This window comes from Caenorhabditis remanei, chromosome V (genome assembly GCF_010183535.1).
Source record: "Caenorhabditis remanei strain PX506 chromosome V, whole genome shotgun sequence".
Taxonomy (NCBI): domain Eukaryota; kingdom Metazoa; phylum Nematoda; class Chromadorea; order Rhabditida; family Rhabditidae; genus Caenorhabditis; species Caenorhabditis remanei.
The window spans coordinates 4,800,874-4,823,227 of NC_071332.1; the positions used below are offsets into that span (position 1 = coordinate 4,800,874).

General features: G+C 39.7%; 5 protein-coding genes across 5 annotated transcripts; 2 read left to right on the forward strand and 3 right to left on the reverse strand.

Moving 5' to 3' along the window:
• Nucleotides 1-935: 935 nt before the first annotated feature.
• GCK72_017331 (uncharacterized protein) lies at nt 936-9,736 on the reverse strand (the record flags this gene model as incomplete). Its single annotated transcript, XM_053732030.1, has 10 exons — nt 936-1,168; nt 2,438-3,188; nt 3,984-4,359; nt 5,228-5,496; nt 5,544-5,758; nt 6,857-7,232; nt 8,073-8,324; nt 8,432-8,584; nt 8,952-9,110; nt 9,668-9,736. 10 exons carry the CDS (start codon nt 9,734-9,736, stop codon nt 936-938), a joined length of 2,853 nt encoding a protein of 950 aa, XP_053580943.1.
• A 2,283-nt stretch (nt 9,737-12,019) lies between these two features.
• On the reverse strand, nt 12,020-13,321 carry GCK72_017332 (uncharacterized protein; the record flags this gene model as incomplete). Its single annotated transcript, XM_053732031.1, has 4 exons — nt 12,020-12,436; nt 12,488-12,610; nt 12,678-13,003; nt 13,219-13,321. The coding sequence occupies 4 exons, from the start codon at nt 13,319-13,321 to the stop codon at nt 12,020-12,022; spliced, it is 969 nt and encodes a 322-aa protein (XP_053580944.1).
• Nucleotides 13,322-14,037: 716 nt separating this feature from the next.
• GCK72_017333 (uncharacterized protein) lies at nt 14,038-15,788 on the forward strand (the record flags this gene model as incomplete). The annotated part of the gene is made up of 5 exons (XM_003090956.2): nt 14,038-14,119; nt 14,164-14,240; nt 14,294-14,425; nt 14,774-15,556; nt 15,603-15,788. The coding sequence occupies 5 exons, from the start codon at nt 14,038-14,040 to the stop codon at nt 15,786-15,788; spliced, it is 1,260 nt and encodes a 419-aa protein (XP_003091004.2).
• Nucleotides 15,295-15,795, reverse strand: GCK72_017334 (uncharacterized protein; the record flags this gene model as incomplete). The annotated part of the gene is made up of 1 exon (XM_053732032.1): nt 15,295-15,795. The coding sequence occupies one exon, from the start codon at nt 15,793-15,795 to the stop codon at nt 15,295-15,297; it is 501 nt and encodes a 166-aa protein (XP_053580945.1).
• Nucleotides 15,796-16,537: 742 nt separating this feature from the next.
• GCK72_017335 (uncharacterized protein) lies at nt 16,538-22,223 on the forward strand (the record flags this gene model as incomplete). Its single annotated transcript, XM_053732033.1, has 7 exons — nt 16,538-16,603; nt 17,609-17,763; nt 18,702-18,950; nt 19,217-19,736; nt 20,867-21,290; nt 22,037-22,118; nt 22,169-22,223. 7 exons carry the CDS (start codon nt 16,538-16,540, stop codon nt 22,221-22,223), a joined length of 1,551 nt encoding a protein of 516 aa, XP_053580946.1.
• Nucleotides 22,224-22,354: the final 131 nt, after the last annotated feature.

Sequence of the window (22,354 nt, forward strand, 5' to 3'; positions counted from 1 at the left end):
AATTGCTGAAATAGCTTGAAATTAGCAATTTTCCTATCAAAAAATTAGAAAAATAAATCATTTTGTACTTATTTTTTCAAAAACATAAAAATAGGGCTTTTCTGAGTTTGAAATATACAAAAAACAAGATTTTTCGATCTAAAAAGTGATTTCCCGGGTCAAAAACTACTAAAAAAATGTTGTTTCTTGTCAGGAAATTTGAATTTTTAATTTTTTTCATAATCGAAAATCACTATATTAAAAGCATGCAAAATAGGGGTTTTTTAAGTTTGAAATATCCAAAAATCAGTTTAAAAAATGATTTTTTCGATCTCAAAGTGATTTCCCGCTCAAAAATCGCTGAATTTTGCATTTTTGAATTTAAAATCTCAATTTCCAGACAACACCGGTCGTCCAACAACCTCGAATCAGGCTTACAATGTTTGGTGCTGAAAATAATTAAATGCTCAATTCTCTGTTTTCTCTATTCTCTCTCTAGCTACATGTGCAATTCACTACATCTCTACGGTTCAAATTATTCAAAATTTTGATTTTTAAGTGTAAACGATGGCCTAGAAAAAGGAAAAGTTAGGCCACCTCCTTTGCTGGCCGAAGTTTTGCATTTTCTAGTCCCCCAGCCATCAATTTATTGTATTTATTGTGTTTTCTTTCTTTGGTTTCTGCTTCTGTGATTTTATGATTCTTTTACTAGTGATTCTTTTGATTTTTGCTGAAACTTTTTCTCATGTTATTTCCGCTGCCAATGTACCCCCATTTCATGTATGACAATTGCTCCGATCTTTTCAGAATATAAATTATCCAAATTTTACTCTGAAATCGGAAAATAGAAAAAAGAGAAGTTTATTAGAAGAGAAATATATGTACAATTATAATCACCGGTAATATGTTATGAGAAATCGAAATTGTTGCATATTGAGATTTGTAATTGTGGTGTTTTAGTAGGGAACGGAGCCACGTCTCGAATAGAATTTCTTCTTTTTGAACGTCTTTTTGAATTCGTTATCTTTGGAGAATGGATTGATGGAATTGAATGAGGGAAGGATATTTGGAAGATTCAAATACGATTTCTTCTTTTCTTTTTTATCCTTTTCATGGGGTTCTGGTGTATTGGAGTTGACAGGAGGCGGTAGTTTGGGTGTTCCATTCGGCACGGGAACCGTTGTTTCGTCTGAAAAGATAATAGCTCGGCACAGTTCTTACAACTGTGCTCCACCGAAATCCCCATTGAAAAATGTCTCGTTTTCTCTGCGTCTCTCAATTTCGCACACAATTTTCGTCGGTTTCGGTGGAGCGCGGTTGTAAGAAGCGTGTCGTGCTGATAATAGTGTCAGAATTACGTAGTTTCTACAGGCGGGCGAGGCAACGAAAAAAGTTTAATTTTTCCCCGCGTTGCGTGCGCGTCGCGGTTTATATTGAAAGACACGACAGATAAACGTTAAATTTGAATTTGGCGCTCAACCAAGTATTTTTTGGCACTGTGCCAACCGTTGCACTGCTATGAGTTTCTAAGTTTCGATTTTTTCAAAATCATTGAAAACACTGAAATCATATTTTTCTAATTACAGATTCAGATACTTCAGAAAGTTCTAAGAAACTTTCATCATTGACACATATGCTGAAAATCGCTCTAAACGCTACGAATTCCGTTATCCTAACTAGGTGGAAGATGTTTTTCCGCGCGGTCGTGTAGTCCTCTCGGACAAGATTTTTGCTTTTTTGCATTTTTCAATTTCAATGAAAATAAATTCAAAAGAATCAGATAATCGTCTTTTGAGATATGCGCCCTGACAATTGTTTTGCCAGAAACTGGAAAGCGGTCAATTCTAAAACTACATGACGATTTTCCGAATTGTCTAATCTTTCCAAATTTATGTTTTCATTATAGATCCAGTCTAGTTCTACATTTTTTAGTTTACAGTTTTTTGATAGCTCTTCCCGTTTTCGAGATATACTCCTTTAAAGTTGGAAGCCACAAAGAGATACGCAGAGAAGGCAGACACCCTCATTTCTCTGCGTCTCTCTCTTCAGCTACTCAACCTTACAGGCAACTCTGTGAGCCTCAATTTTTAGTGGAGTGTGTAGAGCAGTTCAAGATCTATGTTTTTGTAGTTGAGCACTTTTTTATATTTCTGCAGGGTTTTGAGATATAACGTTTCAAAGTTGGTGGCTTGAACTGGAAGAGGGAGAGAGACGCAGAGAAACGAGGGTGACTGTTTTCTCTGCGTCTCTCCTTCTTCTTGCTTCAAACCACTCGTCTTTAAAGGCGGATATCTCAAAAGCGTGAACAGCTATCAAAAAGTTGTCAACTACAAAAATGTAGAGCTAGTTTTGATCTACACAACCAATGTGAATTCAAGATGGTAACATGTCACCGGGCCTTAGGAACATAGCTCAAAGTTTACAATTTTTTGAGAATTGTCCAAATAAACCGACATACCTTCACAGACATGAGTCGTCAAACTGTATTCCCTTCCCAACTTTGCCTCCCCATTCGCCTTACTCCTCCACGTCACCGATCGATTTCTCGTGACGTACGGTGGATGATCATCAATACAAATGGGTTCATCTGTTTCTTTCTTCGCCTCTTCTTCCTTCTTCACCTCCGCAATAACTCTATAATCCTTGGTTCGAACCAACTCCAAATATCCATAACCCTCGGTTGTCTGCTCGAGTTGAGTGGCCAACATTGCGGATAACTCATCGAATTCCGGCCGTTTCATTGGTTTCTCCTCCCAACACACTGTCATTATCTCCTCGATTTTATCGGTTGCGAGTAGAGGAGTTTTCGGACGTGCTCCACTCTTCAGATGGCCTATCAACTCAGTCGGTTCGATATCCGCAAACGGTACTTCCCCGAGAGAATACATCTCGAAAATCACGATTCCAAACGACCAGACATCACTTTTATGCGAGAATTCTGCTTTTTCGAGAGATTCCAAGGCTAACCATTTGATTGGGAGACGATCCGAACCTGTCACCTCCTCGTTAGGCTCACTGGAAATCGCCAGTCCGAAATCACTGACTTTCGCGGATTTCATACCGCACTGCTCTGTGATTAATACGTTACGGGCGGCCAAATCTCGATGGATGATCTTTTTGTCGACGAGAAATCGCATTCCTTGAGTGATTTGCCACGCGAAATTCAGGAATTCTTTGTGACTGTCGATAGTGTCGTCGACGCTTCGGGACTGGAAATTAGGAAATAAGAACTGGGTTGAGGGGACTATCTTTGGAAGGGTGCTACTATGAAACTTTTTGCCCCACTGCCACAAAAGTATATTCTTTGTATAGATCAAGTCAAGCTCTGTATTTTTGTAGTTGATAACTTTTTGATAACCCTTCACACTTTTGAGTTATGCGCCTCTAAAGATAAGCAGCGAAAATGGAGAGACGCAGAGAAACAGTATACGATAAGAATTAGTCAGGTATTCGGGGGAACATAGTAGCACATTCTGAAAGCCTGCAAAATTTCACTTGAATGGTGAAAATTGAGTCCCCGTTACAGTGTCCCATGTTGTCCAGTTATTTTGAGTTTGCACTAATTGCAAAGAGTGAAAACAGAGCTCAATTTTTCACTTGGGGACTAAAGAGAGTTATAACATGAGTAACTCACTCAAGATTGTAGCTAGCTTTTAGATTTTTATATTATCGTATAAATCTACTTAAGCTCTACATTTTTGTAGTTGAAAACTTTTTGATAGCTCTTCACACTTTTGAGATATGCGCCTTCTAAGATTGGTACCTGAAAGGAGAGACGCAGAGAAGCGAGAGTGTCTGCTTTCTCTGCGTCTCTCTTTGTGGCTTCCTACTTTGAAAGGTGCATATCTCGAAAGTGTGAAGGGCTTTCAAAAAGTTGTCAACTGAAAAAATGTAGCTCTAGACTTGATCTACATACTTCACAAAAAATTATCATTGTATGTCAACGGATGAAGCCGTGACACGATTTTTAAGTTGTCATCGTTAACTCTCTCCATCAAACTCACAATTTCCAAATCGCACTTCTTATTCTTCACATATCTCAACAAATCTCTGTTACAACAGTACTCCAACACCAAACAAGACTTTGCTGATACCGTAATACATCCCAACATATTCACAAGATGTTCGTTGAATCCCAGATTCTTCATCAACTCAATCTCATGTCTGAATTCACTTTTCGCCGAATCTGTCGCATATTTCGGAAGCATTTTCACAGCACAATCACAGTCTGCAAAGTCAAGTGCCTCTGCTCTGTTGTACTTATCGATTGCTGGTGGGACTCCGATGATTTTTCCTTTGAATACGTGTCCATACGCTCCGTGTCCAAGTTTCTCGTTTTTGACTACTAGTTTTTCCCACGAGAGCTCCCAGTAGTCGAAGCTGGAAAATGGTTGATCTTGTAGATCAAAAATAGCTCTATATTTTTGCAGTTGACAATTTTTTGATATCTCTTCTAGTACTGGAGATATCCTCCTTTAAAGTTGGATGCCACAAAGAGAGACGCAGAGAAAGCAGGCACTCTCGTACAAACACACGCCGAGATACAGTAATTCAAAAGTTGCCCATAAGTTTCAATTAATATTGATAAATGGCTTTGTCTAAAGTTTTGAATTTTATGTTATTCGTTCAGATTTATAATATTACATAAAACGAGAAAGAGACGCAAAGATGTCAGATACTCTAACTTCTCTGCGCCTCTCTTGCTCTCTCACCCTGGGTGACATCAAACTTTAAAGGCACATATCTCGAAAACGTGAAGAGCTACCAAATAGTTATTTAATGTTTCTGATAGATCAAAACTAGTTCTATGGTTTTGTAGTTGACAATTTTTCGATAGCTCTTCCCGTTTTCGAGATATGCGTCTTTAAAGATAACAAACGGAAGGGAGAGACGCAGAGAAGCGAGAGTGTCTGTCTTCTCTGCGTCTCTCTTTGTGACTACCAACTTTAAAGGGGTATATCTCGAAAACGGGAAGAGCTATCAAAAAGTTCCCAACTACAAAAATGGAGAATAGAATGTGATCTATAAAAAACACTAAACAACTTTTTGATAGGTCTTCACGTTAGAGACGCAGAGAAACGAGAGTGTCTGTCTTCTCTGCGTCTCTCTTTGTGACATCCAACTTTAAAAGCGCATATCTCAAAAGCGTAAAGAGATATAAAAAAATTGCCAACTACCAAAATGTAGATCAAGAGTTGATCTATCCAAAAATATACATTTCAAAACTGTTGCAACCTCCCCCACTCACATCTCATTATCATCTGGATCCACTACATGCGATGTCTTGAACTTCTTCAATTTCCTCATCCACATATATTTCTGTCTGTAGAGAACAGTCAAGAGAATCAAAATCAACATGGCTCCAGAGCATGTTCCAATGATAATAAACATGATTGTAGTGACATTTGACCCCGTCTTCTGACACAATTTCAGCTCTTTCGTGTCGCCGTAATTCTCGTCATTTGTGATTTGCAACGACTTGATGGCTAGTTTTGATTTGTATCCATCGTAAGCTTCCTGAAATATTTGAGATTTCACAGACATGCAAGTGCGCTCTGTCTTACTTCCGTAAATGCAATGATGCTGAAATCATAGACTTCCAGAAGTGGGAGGAGCGATGTGTTGTACTGAGAGACGAATAAGTCCGAGACAAAATCAGTGAGAAGAACGACTTTTGGGATATGCATGTTGTCTTCATTATACGTTGGAGACGCAGAAACTGCTTCGTAAACGAGGTCAAATGTGACATTATCGTTGCCGGGAAGGAGGGTTCGGTTGTCTGGAAGAGTCATATTTATATTGGTTGTGTAGATCACAAATAGCTCTATATTTTTACAGTTGACAACTTTTTGATAGCTCCACACGCTTTTGAGATATGAACGTTTAAAGTTGGAATCCACAAAGAGAGACGCAGAGAAGACAGATACTCTCGTTTCTCTGCATCTCTTCTTTCTGTTACTCATCTTTTAAGGCCCATATCTTAAAAACGCAAAGAGCTATTAAAAAGGTGTCAACTACAAAAATATAGAGCTATTTTCGATCTACATTTTTCTAGTTGACAATTTTTTGATAGCTTGTCACGCTTTTGGGATATGAGCGTTTGAAGTTTGCAGCCACAAAGAGAGACGCAGAGAAGACAGACACCCTCATTTCTCTGCGTCTCTCTGCGTCTCTGCAAACAAAAAGGAGGAGAGCTATCAAAAAGTTGTCAACTACAAAAATGGAGGGCTAATTTTGATCTACAAGATTGATCAAATTTCAAAAGTTATCTCAATCTTTTATGCTGGATAATGCAGTTTCAAAATCGGCAAAGTGTAACTAAACCAGAAATAAGTTTATTTCTTTAATTTTACATTTTTCATAGAATTCTAATCTTAATCTACAATTTTGTAGTTGACAACTTTTTGGTAGCTTTTCTAGCTTTTGAGATACAACCGATGAAAGTTTGTAGACGAAAGTTTTAGCAAAAATATCAAAACTTCTAGAGCTTGTGACATTTTTAGATCGCATTCAAATGTTTCAAAACTTCATTCATTTTGTAGATCAAAAGGAGGGCTTCATTTTTGTAGTTGGAAGTTTTTTGATAGCTATTCACCCTACTGAGATATGCACCTTCAAAACTAGGTCCACGCAGCGGCAGGGGAGGAGACGCAGAGAAAGCAGACGCTCTCGCTTCTCTGTGCCCTCTCCCTCCCCTCTTCTCTATTCAAATGTTTGAAGACGCATATCTCAAAAATACGAATAGTCATCAAAAAGTTTTCAACTACAAAAATAAAGACCTAGATTTGATCAACACGCTCAATACAAACTTAATACCAAAAAGTTCATGACTAGTTCTCAAAAAATGGTCCGACTTTCTACCCTATAGAATTGTTACCTGAACCAATAAGAACTTCATCATATTTCAAAGCTTGCAAATAAGACGCCGCCTTCGACACATCTGTAATCCATCCGGAATTCGAATTATTCCTTGCCAAAAACCTATAAATCATCGCCTTCCCAGCACAATCATCTAACGGATCCGAAATGTATTTGACCAATCGATTAAACTGATCCTGAGTCGTTCGATTAGTGATTGCAAATAGATAAGTTATCTGCCAATCATCCATAAAATCTGGATCCATTGAAGGTGTTGGTGTGGGAGTCGTGAGTACTGTAGTCGTCGGTTCGAGAGTTGTGGGCGTGGCACACGCTTGGATAGTGTCATTGTTGCATTTTGCAGAGCCTTCTGACCCACAAGGTTTTATGCAGTTCTGGAATATCATTATTACTGTGGTTTGCAAGGTCTCCACGATTTTGAGATACTAAGCTTCTAATATCATCTGACTTTGAAGCTTCTTATTTAAACTCCGTGATGTCTCACTGTTTCAAATTTAATTTCATTGTAAAGATCAAAACTCGCTCTACATTTTTTTAGTTGACTATTTTTTAAAAACTCTTCACGCTTTTGAGATATGCGTCTTTAAATATAACAAACTGAAAAGAGAGACGAAGAGAAACGAGACTGCCTGCCTTCTCTGCGTCTCTTTTTGTGATTTCCGACTCTTAAGGCGTATATCTCGAAAACATGAAGAGCTATTGGAAAACTGTCAAAAAATGTAGAATAGAGCATGATGTATTAAAAAATTGGCGATCGCGCTCTATTGAAATCTGAAATACAACCTGAAAGTGGAGAGTTTCGGATGAAAAACATTTGACTTTTGAGCGGGATTCCTGGAGCCAGGTAATATGCGACGGTTTCAAACTTGTATTCAGCGTGTAGGTCTAGTCAAGCTCTATATTTTTGTAGTTAACAACTTTTTGATAGCTCTTCCCGTTTTCGAGATATGCATCTTCAAAGTTACCGATTAGATAGAAAAAGAAAGAGAGGGCGCGCAGAGAAGACAGACACTCTCGTTTCTCTGCGTCTCCCCCACTCCCATCTCCCATCTTTAAAGACATGTAACTCGGCAGGTAAAACGGCTATCAAAAAAGTGTAAACTACAAAAATACAGCTCTTGACATGATCTACAAAGTGCACTAAGTTTCAAAACGCTGTAACTCATCCTAACTCCCTTAAAATCAGTCAAACTTCAAATGTTTTCGAAACTCACTTTCAACATATCCAAGCAGTTGAAATTGGGTACCACATAACTGTATTGGGCGTTGTATTGTTGGTAGATCATTTCCGTCGTAATATCTGGATTCCCTACGACTACAACTGTGAACGTGATACATCCAACACCCATAATCTTGCTCAACTCTTCGACGACATCCGTCTGATTTGTCATGTTGAAGATACGATTTGTGATGAGAACGTAGTTATTGTAGAGACACGCCTTCTTTGTGGAACCAACTTTTTTTAGCTGGAAATTTAGTGTGTGTTGAAGGTATAGCTGGGAGGATTCGGAATCTGTTTTCAGATTTCAGCTTCACAGTCATCCAATTTCTGAAATGTTTCTTGAAAACTCACATCGTCAATAAGCACATACGAAAAGTTGAATTGAGAAGTGACCGGTTGAACCGGGTCCATATCACTGTAATTCCCAACGTAACTCTTATAATCCATGTATCCAAACTGTGTTTTACATTGATCAGCGTTGCAACATACCGCTTCGGGGACTGACTGAAAGTTTAAAAGTTTTTGAAGATTGAGAGCGTTTGACCAGACATAACTAACTCAGAAATACAGCTAGTTCTTAGATTCTTTTAGAATCGTGTAGATCAAAACTAGCTCTTCATTTTTGTAGTTGACAGTTTTTGATAGCTCTTCACGCTTCTGAGATATACGCCTTGAAAGATGAGTCTCTAAAGATGACGAGATGACGAGAGGGAGACGCAGAGAAACGAAGGTGTCTGTCTTCTCTGCGTCTCTCCTTGTTGCTACCAACTTCGAACGCTTATATCTCGAAAACCTGCAGAGCTATCAAAAACTCTCAACTACAAAAATGTAGAGCTTGATTTGATCTACACAACCTGTAAAATACACTCACCTCATTAAACATTGGATAAGCAAACACCGCATAACCAACACCTCTATTCATGCAAGTCTCAGTTGCGTCACTGATAAACGCTTGGACTTGTGTATAGTTTTCTTCCGAAGTAAAAGTTTTATCCAGATCGAGAAGGAAGACCACGTCGCATAGGTTTATCTGAAAATCCCTGTTTTAGTTGACGATGTTGAAAAGCTTGTTGTGAAATTGTTAGGGCTCTAACATTTTTCAAATACTATGGGTTTTGTAGATCAAAAATAGCTCTATATTTTTGTAGTTGACAGTTTTTTGATAGCTCTTCACGTTTTCAAGATATGCCTCTTTAAAGTTGGTAGTCGCAAAGAGAGACGCAGAGAAAGCAGACACTCTCGTTTCTCTGCGTCTCCCCATTTTCGTTGCATATCTTTAGAGGCGCATAACTCAAAAGCGTGAACAGCTATCAAAAAACTGTCAACTATAAAAATGTATAGAAAGTTTTAATCTACAATATACATATAAATACAACACTTGAATCGTTTATTGAAGAATGTTAACGCTTTGAAAGTCCAACCTTTTTTCACTACTTTCGAAGCGTTATATCTCAAAATTTGAAATAGCTATCTAAAATCTTTTCAGTACAAAAATCAAGCCCATGACTTTATCTACACATTAATTATAAATTTTACTTGTTAAAATCGTATGCTAACTTCCAAACGTGACTATCAATCTCAACTTACCGAAGAGCTCCCATTATTGTAGGGAGGGTCCAATGTTCTTGAAAAATTATCATAATTACACATATACATAGGATCTGTGATGACTGGGGTGTCATTTCCATCGGTTGCTGAAAATATATGGATTACGGTAGCTCCTTTTGACTACTGTAACATTATCAAGCATCGAACTACATTCTCGATATCAGAAGACACCCTTTTTAACGATTTGTAAACTTTCGAGAGAGTTATCAGTTCGTTTATGAAGCACATCTCTCTTTTCCTTAAACATCAATAACTCACCACAAAATTGGTCGCATAAAACAATGTAGAGATAGGAGAGGAGGAGAAGAAGTCGCCCGATTCGAAGAAACCACATCGATTCGACGCATCCGTCGCGCCGCGACCTCAAGATTAGGAAAATTAGGAAAAAAATTGGAAATCGCGCTCTATTGAAATCTTGAAAGTAGAGAGTTTCGTAGATTACTTTTGAGCGGGATTCCTGAAGCCAGGTGATAGGTGACGATTTCAAATTTGTATCGAACTTGTAGATCTAGCCAAGCTCTATACTTTTGTAGTTGACAACTTTTCGATAGCTCTTCCCGTTTTCGAGATATCCGCTATCAAAGTTGGGAGCTATAAAGAGAGTCGCAGAGAAAGCAGACAGTCTCGTTTCTCTGCGCCTCTAGGGTTTTCCCTGATCTTTGAAGCCTCATATCTCAAAAGCGTGAAGAGCTATCAAAAAGTTTCCAACTTCAAAAATGACGAGCTCGTTTTGATCTACATAAGCAATGTAACTTTAACTAATTGAATTTGAAATCGACTGGTTTCAAATGCAATTAACATGGTCAGGAAAAGTCCAACTAGTTTCAAACTTATATTTGTTGTGTAGATCTAGTCAAGCTCAATATATTTGTAGTTGACAACTTTTTGATAGCTTTTCACGTTTTCGAGATATGCTCCTTCAAAGTTGGTAGTCGCAAAGAGAGACACAGAGAAAGCAGACACTCTCGTTTCTCTGCGTCTCCCCATTTTAGTTGCTTATCTTTAGAGGCGTATAACTCAAAAGCGTGACAAGCTATCAAAAAGTTGTCAACTACAAAAATGAAGATTTAGGATTGAGCTATATTTTTATAGGTTTTAGTTTTATGATAGCTATTCACGTTTTCGAGATATACGCCTTCAAAGTTGGAATCCGCGAAGAGAGACGCAGAGAAGGCAGACACTCTCGTTTCTCTGCGCGTCCAGTGTTGTTACTTATCTTTGAAGCCTCATATCTCAAAAGTATAAAGAGCTATCAAAAAACTTCCAACTAGAAAAATGAAGAGCTCGTTTTGATCTACACAACGTATGTAAATATGGACAAAGAAAATTAATTTTGTGCTCGTGACAAACTCTAAAAGTTGACTAATGTTTACAGAAAGCTATTCAATTTTGTAACTTTCTTTCTGGTTCGCCTCCTGTCGACCCAACAATTTTTTTCAAACTAAAAACTCTCAAAGATTCAATGAAACATCAAAATCAGAAGAAATTTTTCAAATTGAATAATACGCCCAAAAATGATTAAATGTCGAAACTAAAATAAAACAACTGATAAAATAACTCAATTCTGGTTCTTAACTTTTTCTCTGCCCTCTCCTTTGCATCGGAAGCATTATCGTATTTCAGTATTAGCAACAAAAAAAAATATTTAAAAGAAAACAAAAATTTTTGCTTGGGGGAGACTCGAACCCGCGATGGTAGGAGTGACTGCAAAACTTGTTATCGCTTAGGCTATGCGCACCACGTAAAATAGGGCGTGGAGGGCTGTGATAAATCTGCTGTTAGCGCAATATTCAGCAAACGAAATTCTTCTATCCTATTTTCAGAATATCAGATTTTCTGAAGAAAAAATTGGAAGCGAGTCCATAAAACAGTACGAATTATAGCAATAAAAAGTGAAGAACGCGAAAAATGACAGCGCCACAGGGTCAAAATCGATACTTCACGAGCGAAAATTGCTGCTCTTCCAGTGCTTGTGTGTCACCACTCTCCTCGCTGGTTATCATCATCATCTCCTAATCAAATTAGCAGAGAGTGAAGAGACTAACACTAACAAAATGTTACCGATAACAGTCATCTAATACTCGGTCACACACATGTATGTGTGTGTCGTGACTGGGTGAGAAAAGTTGGGGAAATGGTGTCAGGATATAAATGAGAAGCGGGTTTATTTGGATGGGACTTGATGAGAATTTTGAGTAACGGGACGAAAACAAAAACAAAGAAAACATTATAAAAACCTGCATAACATGAAATTAAAATTGAACTGGGAAACTTATTACTCACAATTGTCAAGGCACATACTTTTTACATAAAAAGAGAGTCTAGGGATGATTATTTTATAAAAATATCAAAATTCTGACGATAGCAAGAAAGATATGGTGAAAGGGCGAGTCGGAATCTATCGATAGCTCGACGTGCGGATTCGAAGGGGCAGATTCCCGTCTCCGTTCCGTTCTCCTTTTCGTACTCGGCGTCTTCTTCGTAGTTCATCCACTTCGTCTCACGGTTGAATTCAAATGCGAACTCATCGATTGCGTCATCGGATCGGGTTCGTGGCGACAGGAAGACTGGCGAAAAGGTCTGATTGTTGTCCTTGGCAGTGACGTTGACATCGGTCGAAGTCGATGGCTCCGAGACAGTGGAGAGGGTGGTCGACATCAGAGCAAGCGTGAGACAGTAGATAAGGGAGGTCGAGCTGATGAATTCGATGAGTTGTTTGACAATGTCGAGGATTGGGATCATTGAACTCTGAAAATTATAAAATCCATACAAGACACCCGAGAAAAATATAAAACTAACCAATTGCAATAACTCGTTGTACGTGGCGAAGTCATTCTTTTCCATAAAATCGCCGGCAACCCATTTTTCCATCTTTTCCAAATACTTCTCGAATTCGTCGTTTTTAACGGCTACATTCCAGTCCTGAAATGGAAAAATTGCAATGGAACGAAAAACAATACAACTTTTCTAAAAGAATGTAAAAACTAACCAATTTCTCAACCAATTCCCATTCTTGCTTATTCAATTCATTCGGATCCATTTTCAGCGATTCCGCCCATTCTGTGTTCGAGACTCGATCATAGGTGTCGGTATCATGCATATATTTGGAGGCGAGGACAAGAGCTGGTACATAGAGGGAGACGGGATCGGTGGCTTCGAAATATTCCTTATTTTGGTCTCTCAAACGATCCAAATAGACAAGTGCGACGACGAGAGTGCAGGGATCGGCGAACCCACATTTGGAGATCATAGAAGATGTGTTGGGTTCCAGATAGTCGAATGTGCATTTCTTGTCAAAGTAGTCAACGATTAATTCTGAAAAACAGGAAGGTTATATTTTTTGAACGAGAAAGTCGAGTTTTAATAAGTAAAAAATCATTTTTAGCAAATTTTCTTTCGGAATATTGCATTTTATCCGATTACCCGATATTCAAGGCATTTACTAGAGAAAAACAACATGTTTGGGATGAAAAACGATTTTTTACTTTAACACAGCCGATATTTATCATGTTCACCCTATTCAAACTCACGAGAAAGTGGATAATTGAGTGTAGCAGGTTGTTTCGTCCCATAGTTCAGCGATCGCTTCATCCTTTTCCGGATCTTGCGGAAATCAGGGAACAGTGGTGCCATCTCTGAAGAAGTAAGAGTTGGAAATGTGATGTTCCGAACGAAAAATGACAAAATATTGAGAAAAATCGATAAATCGACGATCACGTGATTGTTTTCAGATTATTTTGCATCAATTGAACGCTTTTTGATTCTCTAAAATAGCGAAAACTAGAGAAGCGAGACGAGAAAAAGAAAAAGAGACCACAAACCGGGAGGGCTGTGTATCGCCGCCCGTGCTGAGGTGAGTCGCCGCGCAGGCCGCGACGCGCCCCCTCGCGTAGCGGTCGTCATTGTCGCACCTCCCGCCAAAATAAATTTCGAATTTTTAAACTTTCGTGCTAATTTAACAAATCAGGAATTAAGAAATAATTGCGATTTTACCTGAAAATGATTACTTGACAATTCGAAAAACGTAAATCAATGGAGAAATAATTAAATTAGAAGCAAAAACTGGACGAATTCCGACGAAAAACTTGTGAAAGACATTGATAGCCTAATTTTTGTTCTAAACTTTTTTCAGGTCGATGCGCGGCGCCAAATGTTGAAATTTAGGTGTCTTCACACATTTTTTCGTCGAAAAATCGTTACTCTCGCAATAGGAATGCATGTTTTGCTCGTTTCCATCATTGTTTACCATCACAATCTTCGGTTTTAACTTTTCTTAGATTTTTGCTTGTCGATTCGTTTTTATTCCGTTTTCCTCAGAATTTTAAACGAAAAAATATGAATTTGCAGCCATGTCGGACGAAACTGCATCTATATCCGAAGTGCCCGTCAAGGACACCGAAACCATCAAGGCTGCAGGAGACGCCGCTCCAGGTTTGTAAAAATTACGTTTCCTGATTTTACTCTCTACATTTCAGAAACTAAGGAGTCAACCATTGCGACAGAGTCCAACGGAAGCTCAAATCATCAGAATGGGGATGCCACCAAGACAGAGGTTAGTATTTTTGATGCCAAACTAGAATGTCCTATATATTCAAACAATTTCAGGCTTCCACTGAAGAAACGAAGGTAGAGGAACCTGAAAAGAAAGCCGACGCTCCAGAAGCAACCAGTGCTGCTCAAGTTGAGAAGGCTCCAGTTGAGCAAGAAAAGACCGCCGCTGTTGTTACTGAAGCTGAGGTTGGTCCCTTTTCAATTTTCTACGTGCTGTTATACGCGTTTTCTTTGATTAGCTAGATACTGGCATGTTGAGATTAATTTTGCCGGGTTGCAAAAGGAAATGAAGCGAGATTTGTTTATGTGACGGAAGTACTCGCGTTGGCATAGCAACAAAGGGAGAGGCAAGCAAAACCTAGGTTTCTATATTAAAACTCGATAGCTACATAGTTAGATTACTTACTTGAGCTCCCAGCTAGATATATAATTCGCCGCTTTGCGTGAAAAAAGAAAGTAACAATGGTGAGTTATTTACCTTGCTAACAATTATTATTTGCTCAGCGAAACTCGTTTTAATTGCGAAAATTCCAGACAAAGGAGGAAGTTCCACCTGTCGTCGAGGAGAAGAAGACCGATGTTCCAGAAGCTGCCGCTGCTGTTGTCGAAGAAAAAAAGCCAGAAGAAGCTGTTGCCGCTGAAGAGAAGAAGGAGGAAACAGCTCCAGTAGAGACTAAAACCGAAGCCGTCGCACCTGAGCCAGAAGCCAAAAAGGAAGAAGCTCCAGTTGTCGAAGCAGAAAAGAAGGAAACATCTACTGCAGAGAAAAAAGAAGCTGCTGCTGAGACTGAAGAGAAGAAGGAGACCGAGGCTTCAAAGACTGAAACCGAAGCTGTTGATGAGTCTGTTGCAGAAGACGGCGAAGCAGAGACTTCGGCAGTTGCGGCTACTCCAACGACGGCACGCAGAGGACGCGGAAGACCACCAAATCCAAATTCCGTTGCTAAAGCTGCTGTCGCTTCTGAGAAAAAGAGAACTCCAAAAACAAAGGCTGCTCCGAATCCGGAATCGATTGCTGCTAGCCGACCACGTCGATCCACATCGAGCAGAGTCGACTATGCTAACTCTGATACCAGCACAGTTCTCGCTGAGGTAGACGACGAGATTCCAGGAAAGTTGTTCAAGGGACGCAGAGGACCACGCGGGAAGATCACGAAATATGTGTCCGATTCGGATGGTGCTCCATCTGATGACGATGATGTCGACTTTGGAAAGAAGAAGAAGGGTGGACGTGGAAAGGCGGCTGCTGCCCCAAGAGGACGTCCAGCATCATCATCCAGACCAACTCGCGCTGCTGCCAACAAGAGAAAGACTAAGGTAATCATAAAGAAAAGTCTATTTAGACTATTTAACTTATTTGCAGGATTACTCCGACGAGTCAAACGAGGACGAAATCGAGTACGACGATAAGAGCGATGAGGACGAGGTTTCTCCAAAGAAGAAGGCCAGAACTGGACCAAAGCCTCCTCGTGGCGGAGTTGAAGCCGAGGATGAGGATGAAGAGGGCGAGGATGAGGAGATGGTCGGAGGCGAAGAGGTTGAAGCCTAAATTTCATAGGTTTCCCTATTATGTACTGGTCATTTTCAACTATCTCATTCCCCTCTTCATTTCGTTCATCATGCCAACCTCCCCGACATCATAAGTCACCCATAGAACGCCTAGACTCCGAACATTGCATTTTCGTTTTCTGTTCTATGTTTTCGTTCTGTGAATTGAAACTGTTGTACTACCTATTTTATATCGCAAAGTTCTCAAGCCTATCTTTTTATTCTAAAACCGATTGCTGTATTTATTTATTTTTATTCCAAACCCCTCCTGTTCCCGCTGTTTCTATATTGAGGTCTCGTTTCTCTTTCTCTGTTCATTTACCCCCACTGATTTAATCAAAGTATAAGTACATCGACTCAATTATTCTGATATCATCACATCGTCTATCCGTTTCTCTTACTGTTGAAACGTATATACTCTGTGCAAATATTGATGAGTACTTGAATCATTTTACCCCCAATTTCCGCTATCTTATAGCGTCTATCACTGTTGAGATCACCCCTAAATACCACTCCCCAGTTTTCTCCCACATTGCCGCCTAGAAGGTATTCCTTTTCTTTTTTTCAAATTTTCGACAAAAAACTAAAATGTCATCATCCTTTTCCAAGAAAAAATAAATTATTTTAATCCCGGGAAATCAGTCTCCCCCAAAATATTTCAGGTGCCCTTTAGGAGTTTCCCCTAGTATTAATATTGATGTTGTACTCGTATATAGAAATGCAGCCTATTCGATTTCAGGTGGTTTCTAGATGGTGAGTGGCAGTAATTACTTGAAGCCGAAGACGGAGTCAAAGCAACCAAACGACGGAATGGAGGTGAGTATTTTGAAAGAAAACCAAAATATTATGTACCTTATTCTCTCCAAATGTCATAATAAATGATAGTTTTGTAGTCGGTTGTCCAGGTCTCACTTCTCTATTTCCCCTTCTCTCCATCCCTTCCAACCAGGCGGTGTCTCCTCGTGATTTCAGCGAGAGTGAGCCTCAACGCCGTCCTCAATAATAACACGACGAGAGTGAGAGCTTTTCTGCTTTTCCCCAAAAAAAGAGAGTAAATCGGATAATTATTTTTCGGAGTTCTGGGGAAAAATGTCGTCCCGTCTAAACCGGTGTCAGCGGCGGGCGAGATTAGAGAGTTTCGCGCTGAAACGAAAGCCGCTCACTGATTTGTTAACATATTCGTTGTTCCGGAATCCTTCTGAAACTGACATTTCTGAAATATCGATTCCAATGACTACTATTTTGCTAAACGGGCTGCCTATAACGCAGGTAAGCCTATGAAACTTGGAAATAAAACAATTGCAAAACCCTGGATTCGAACCCTGGTCGTTTTCCCCGTAGACAGACGCCTTAGCCACTCGGACACACCAGTTTCTCGGAGGATCCTCCAGAAGTCGGTGGAAGAGAGGCGCGCCCAAAACTCCAAAATGTATAAATCGATTAATTCTTGACACCCTCTGGGAGAGCGCGCGCACGGCTTCTCGCGTTGACTCTGAAAAGCGATTACGTCTACGGCTATTCTGGATGGAGAAAGACGGGGCGAAAAACGGAGAAAACGACGGAGAGAAGAAGGCGAAGAAAGGAGTGGGGGGGAGATAAGCCGAAGGCGAGCAATTCGATATTCTAGCACCAACGGGCTATCTAGTTACCAATATATTTATAAGCCTCATCCTTATTACCTGAATCCTTTACCCGTATTTCTAGTCTTATTCTATAAAACAATATTTCCAAATTTAACAATTCACTATGATTCCAATTGGAGAGGTGGGAGTTTCCCATTGAGTCACCGATCCCACCTTTTATCAAATCCCGTACTTTTAGACACACGATGGGCGGGCGGATATGACGAATTTCGAGATGGATCTATTCGACACACGAATCGAGGTGCCGACGGAGAAGTCGCATGGCGGTGGTATGCACAGCCCGTATTACGAGGAGGACGACCCGACGAAGAAGCAGCGGTGCTTTAAGTGTGGGTATGTATGTAAATGTGCTCTAGGGATAATAAAGCTCAGTGGAGCGCGATTGCGATGAGATAAAGTTCGCTCCATTAAAAAATGAAATGGAGCGCATACGCTTCAACCGAAAGTTTGAAAACTGGAAAAGTGCGCTCTATTGCTAATCGGTGGAGCACGGTTGCATTATTAGCAGTTCACCCCTCTTACAACTGCGCCCCACCGCAAACGAGAGAGTATTTTTTTCTCGCGCCGACACATATTTCAACAGTTTTTGACGTATTTTCGCATCCTTTCTTAGTATTTTTTGTAAATTGTTATGAAAAAATGCGGGAATAGGTCAAAAACTGGGAAAATCTGTGTCGGCGCGAGAAAGGTACTCTCTCGATTGCGGTGGAGCGCAGTTGTAAGAAAAGTTTACTGCTAATAGTTTTACTGGTAACGCGAAGAGTGTCAGTGGAGCAGGGTTGCATTATCTAGAAGTTTTAATTTCGAAACTATGATAGAAAGTGCGCTCTACTGCGAACCTCAATAGAGCGCTCTTCCTCTGGACTTAAAAAAAAGGAAATATTTTTTTAACTCTGAATTTTTCCATGGATTCCCTGTCGAATCGATCCGTTTACTCGTGTGACGAAGATCCCCGTGAGACCAATGGAGCAGTGGGGTATGAATAGCGTGTTGCTGGCTTTTATTGTTTCAGAATTCACGCTTTTTTAGCTTCCACGGTCACTGCTTTGTGAATTTTCAGATTTTTTCACAATTTTCTGATAAAAAACTTTAAAACAGACAAGCTTACACTTACGCTTCTTACAACCGCGCTCTACCGAAACCGAAGAAAATTGTGCACGAAATTGAGAGACGCAAAGAAAAAGAAACATTTCTCAAGTCAATTTCAGTAGAGCGCGGTTGTAAGAACTGTGCCGAGCTAATACATTTTTTCAAACTCCCAAAATTTCCAGCCCACCCGCCCGTAACCGTATCATCAAACCGGCGTGTGTGCCCATCTCGCTTGTCTCTCTCCTCATCATTGCTCTCGTTTTTCTTCCACTTTTCAACGAGGAAGATCTCTCTTCACCGATCAAATTGACCACTGCATGTACTGTAGATTGTAGATCATTTCTGGTGGAATCGATACCCACTGGCGTGCCGTTTCGAACGATGAATCATACGGCTGAGGCGTGGATTGATATCATTGATAATACCAAACAGTGAGTGCAGAAAGTTTCGAAAAAAAGGAAAAAAAAAACAAAAAAAAATTGAAAAGGAACCGAACCCCGGTTGCTCGTGCGGCAATCACCTTCCTTCACCACTCGGCCCGATCCGGGATCCAGGATCGCTACGTGGCCTAGTGGTGAAGGAGATCGCGTCCCGCCGGGGATTCCCCGCGCAAACGATCCTGGTTCGATCCCCGCTCCGTTTTTTTTGTATTTTTCTTTTTCTTTTTTCATTACATTTTCGCAAAAAAAACTTCCAGATACCTCGACATATCGGTAATGTACTGGAACCTCAACACTTCCACATACGAAACCGCCCGTTACGGTCGCCACGTGTACGAAGCACTCATCCGAGCTGGCAAGCGTGGTGTGAAAATTCGAATCGCCCAAGATGGTGCGTCCAATCTTTCGGATAACGAAGAATCGGCGTATCTGATGCGAGAAGGACTCGCAGAAGTGAGAGAAATCAATGTGACGAGACTGATAGGTTCGGGAATTATTCATACGAAATTTATACTTTCGGACATCTCAACTCTCTACATTGGATCCGCTAACATGGACTGGAAATCGCTGAGTGAAGTCAAAGAACTCGGCGTCGTCGTCAGAGAATGCCCTTGTGTCGCTTCAGACTTGTACAAAATCTTCGCGGCGTACTGGAAATTGGGAGAAAATGAGTCCTCGATTCCGGAGAAATGGCCCATTTCTTACCGGACTGCATTCAATTTTTCGAGTATGGCGAAGATGGAGTTGGATGGAGAGCCAGCAGAGTTCTTTATATCGGTAAGGGGGGAGAATTGTGAAGTTTGGGGCAAAATTCGAAGCTTTTCATGAAAAATGAAAAATTTATCAAATTGTTTTCCAAAAAAACCAAAGTTGTCAAAGCCCTCACTATTAGGCCCGGGTAAAAGTTCAAAATTCAAATTTTTTGAAATTTTTTTGATATTTTTTAAATTTTTTCCGCGAAAAAGTCACATTTTCGACTATCATACAGAATTACAAGAAATTTTGAAAAATCATCAAAAATGGTCGCATTTTCGTTGAAAAATTGAAAAAGTTTCAAAAAATACATATGGAAAACACAGGGTCACAGAATGTCCATATGAAGCAACTGCGCTCCAAAAAAATTAGCGTAAAATTAGCGCGAAATTCAAAAAAAAAATTATCCAAAAAAATTTTTTTGTGTATTAAAAATTTGTATTTTTCTCTTTTTTAATGAATTTGGTATTTTTTGTGCGAAGTTTTCTCGAAAATAGCGAGAAAAATGGAAGGAAAGTGAGCTTCATTCAAAAAATTTGACTCCCTATCGTTCGTCTTACTGTGTCCACGTTATAAGTCCCGCATGCGGGTCGCATTTTGCTGATCGGCGACTTGCTTGGCTATCTGCCAAGTCATGTGCAAACGCGCTTCACTGAGCTTCCGGTTTCGCGGGAAAATTATTTGAATTCATATGGACAAAATTTGACCCTGTGGGAAAAGGGTCATTTTTTGAAGCCGAAATGAAAAATTTGCATAAAAAGGTTTTTTTTCCTCAGATTTACAGATTTATAACTGAAAATTCTAGATTTTTCCAAAAAAAAAAGTTTTTTGTTCTAGAACTCAGAAATCTGCCTCTGTAATCAGTGTCTGACTATTCGAAATTTTGAAAATTTTTAAAATTTTCCAAGAATTAAAAAAAAGTTAGAAATTTGGACGGCACGCTTCTTACAACCGCGCTCTACCGAAACTGAAGAAAATTGTGTGCGAAATTGAGAGACTCAGAGAAAAAGAGACATTTTTCAAGGGCATTTCCGTGGAGCGCAATTGTAAGAACTGTGCCGAGCTAATAAATGTTGTGTGAATTTTCAAATTTTCGAGTAAAAACACCCGATATTTGAATGTCCCACATCCCTACAGTAACCCACATATTCCAGTCCTCCCCCGGTCCATTCAATCCGAAAGGAAGAGAACACGATCTGGCGGCAATTCAAAAAGTGATGAAGTCAGCTCAGCACTCGATCTGTATCTCCGTAATGGACTACATCCCATCGACACTATACATGAAAAACGGCAACAAATTCTGGCCAGAAATCGACGATTCGATTCGAGACGCCGCGTATCGAGGAGTGAATGTTCGAATGTTGATATCCCATTGGGATCACTCGAGAAAAGAAATGATTCCATTCTTGAAAAGTCTTCAATCGATAACTGATGGATTGCCGAGATATAATGGGACGGAGCACGGACAAGTTCGAGTGAGAATATTCACGGTGCCGGCGAACGAACAACAGAAAAAGATTCCGTTTACGAGAGTGAATCATGCGAAATATATGGTCACTGACGAGATTGCTTATATCGGTAAGCAGGAGGCGGAGCCTGAAGAATCAAGGAAAATTATCAAATATTCATAGAAAGTTGTTAAATTTAACGATTTTTAGAAAAAAAATTGTATGGTGCATCTGCTCCACCAGAAATTTCTAAATTTCAATGAAAATCTATCAAAAAATCGTGCAAAAACACCAAAATTCATACCAAAATGGTTTTCACTAAAAGTATATAATCTAGCCATCTGTAGACCTGTATGATCGGCTGGGATCCTTAACTGTAACAACAGTAATCCTTATGATCCCCTACAGTAATCCTTATGATCCACTACAGTAATCCTTATGATCCACTACAGTAATCCTTATGATCCACTACAGTAATCCTCTGGATCCACTACAGTAATCCTCAGGATCCACTACAGTAATCCTTAGGATCCAATACAGTAATCCATAGGATCCACTACAGTAATCCTCTGGATCCACTACAGTAATCCTTAGGATCCAATACAGTAATCCATAGGATCCACTACAGTAACCCTCTGGATCCACTACAGTAATCCTTAGGATCCAATACAGTAATCCATAGGATCCACTACAGTAACCCTCTGGATCCACTACAGTAATCTTCTGGATCCACTACAGTAATCCTCAGGATCCAAAGGATTCTGATTCTAGATCTCTGTAACCCGTGTTGTTCCCAGCAACCTAGCCATCTGTCCATGACATTTTCATAAATTTCCCAAAAAAAGCAACAACTAAACAACATTCCAATTCTTGCAGGCACATCAAACTGGTCAGGAGACTATTTCATCAGCACAGCCGGCGTCGCGATGGTCGTTCGACAACCGGCAGCCACCAAACGGTATCTAGACAGTTCTAGAGTTTTACATGAAATAAAATATCAATTTTCAGACTGCAACAAGTCTTCGATCGAGACTGGAATTCAGAATACGCTACGGATATTTAAACGGGAAGAAAAGATACAAACGGATAAAATATTTCATTTTACAATGTATAAAATATGTTTATTTTCAATTATTAGATACAATTCGATTGTTTGTTGAGACCTACGGGTTGTTGGGTGAATTAAAATATTGA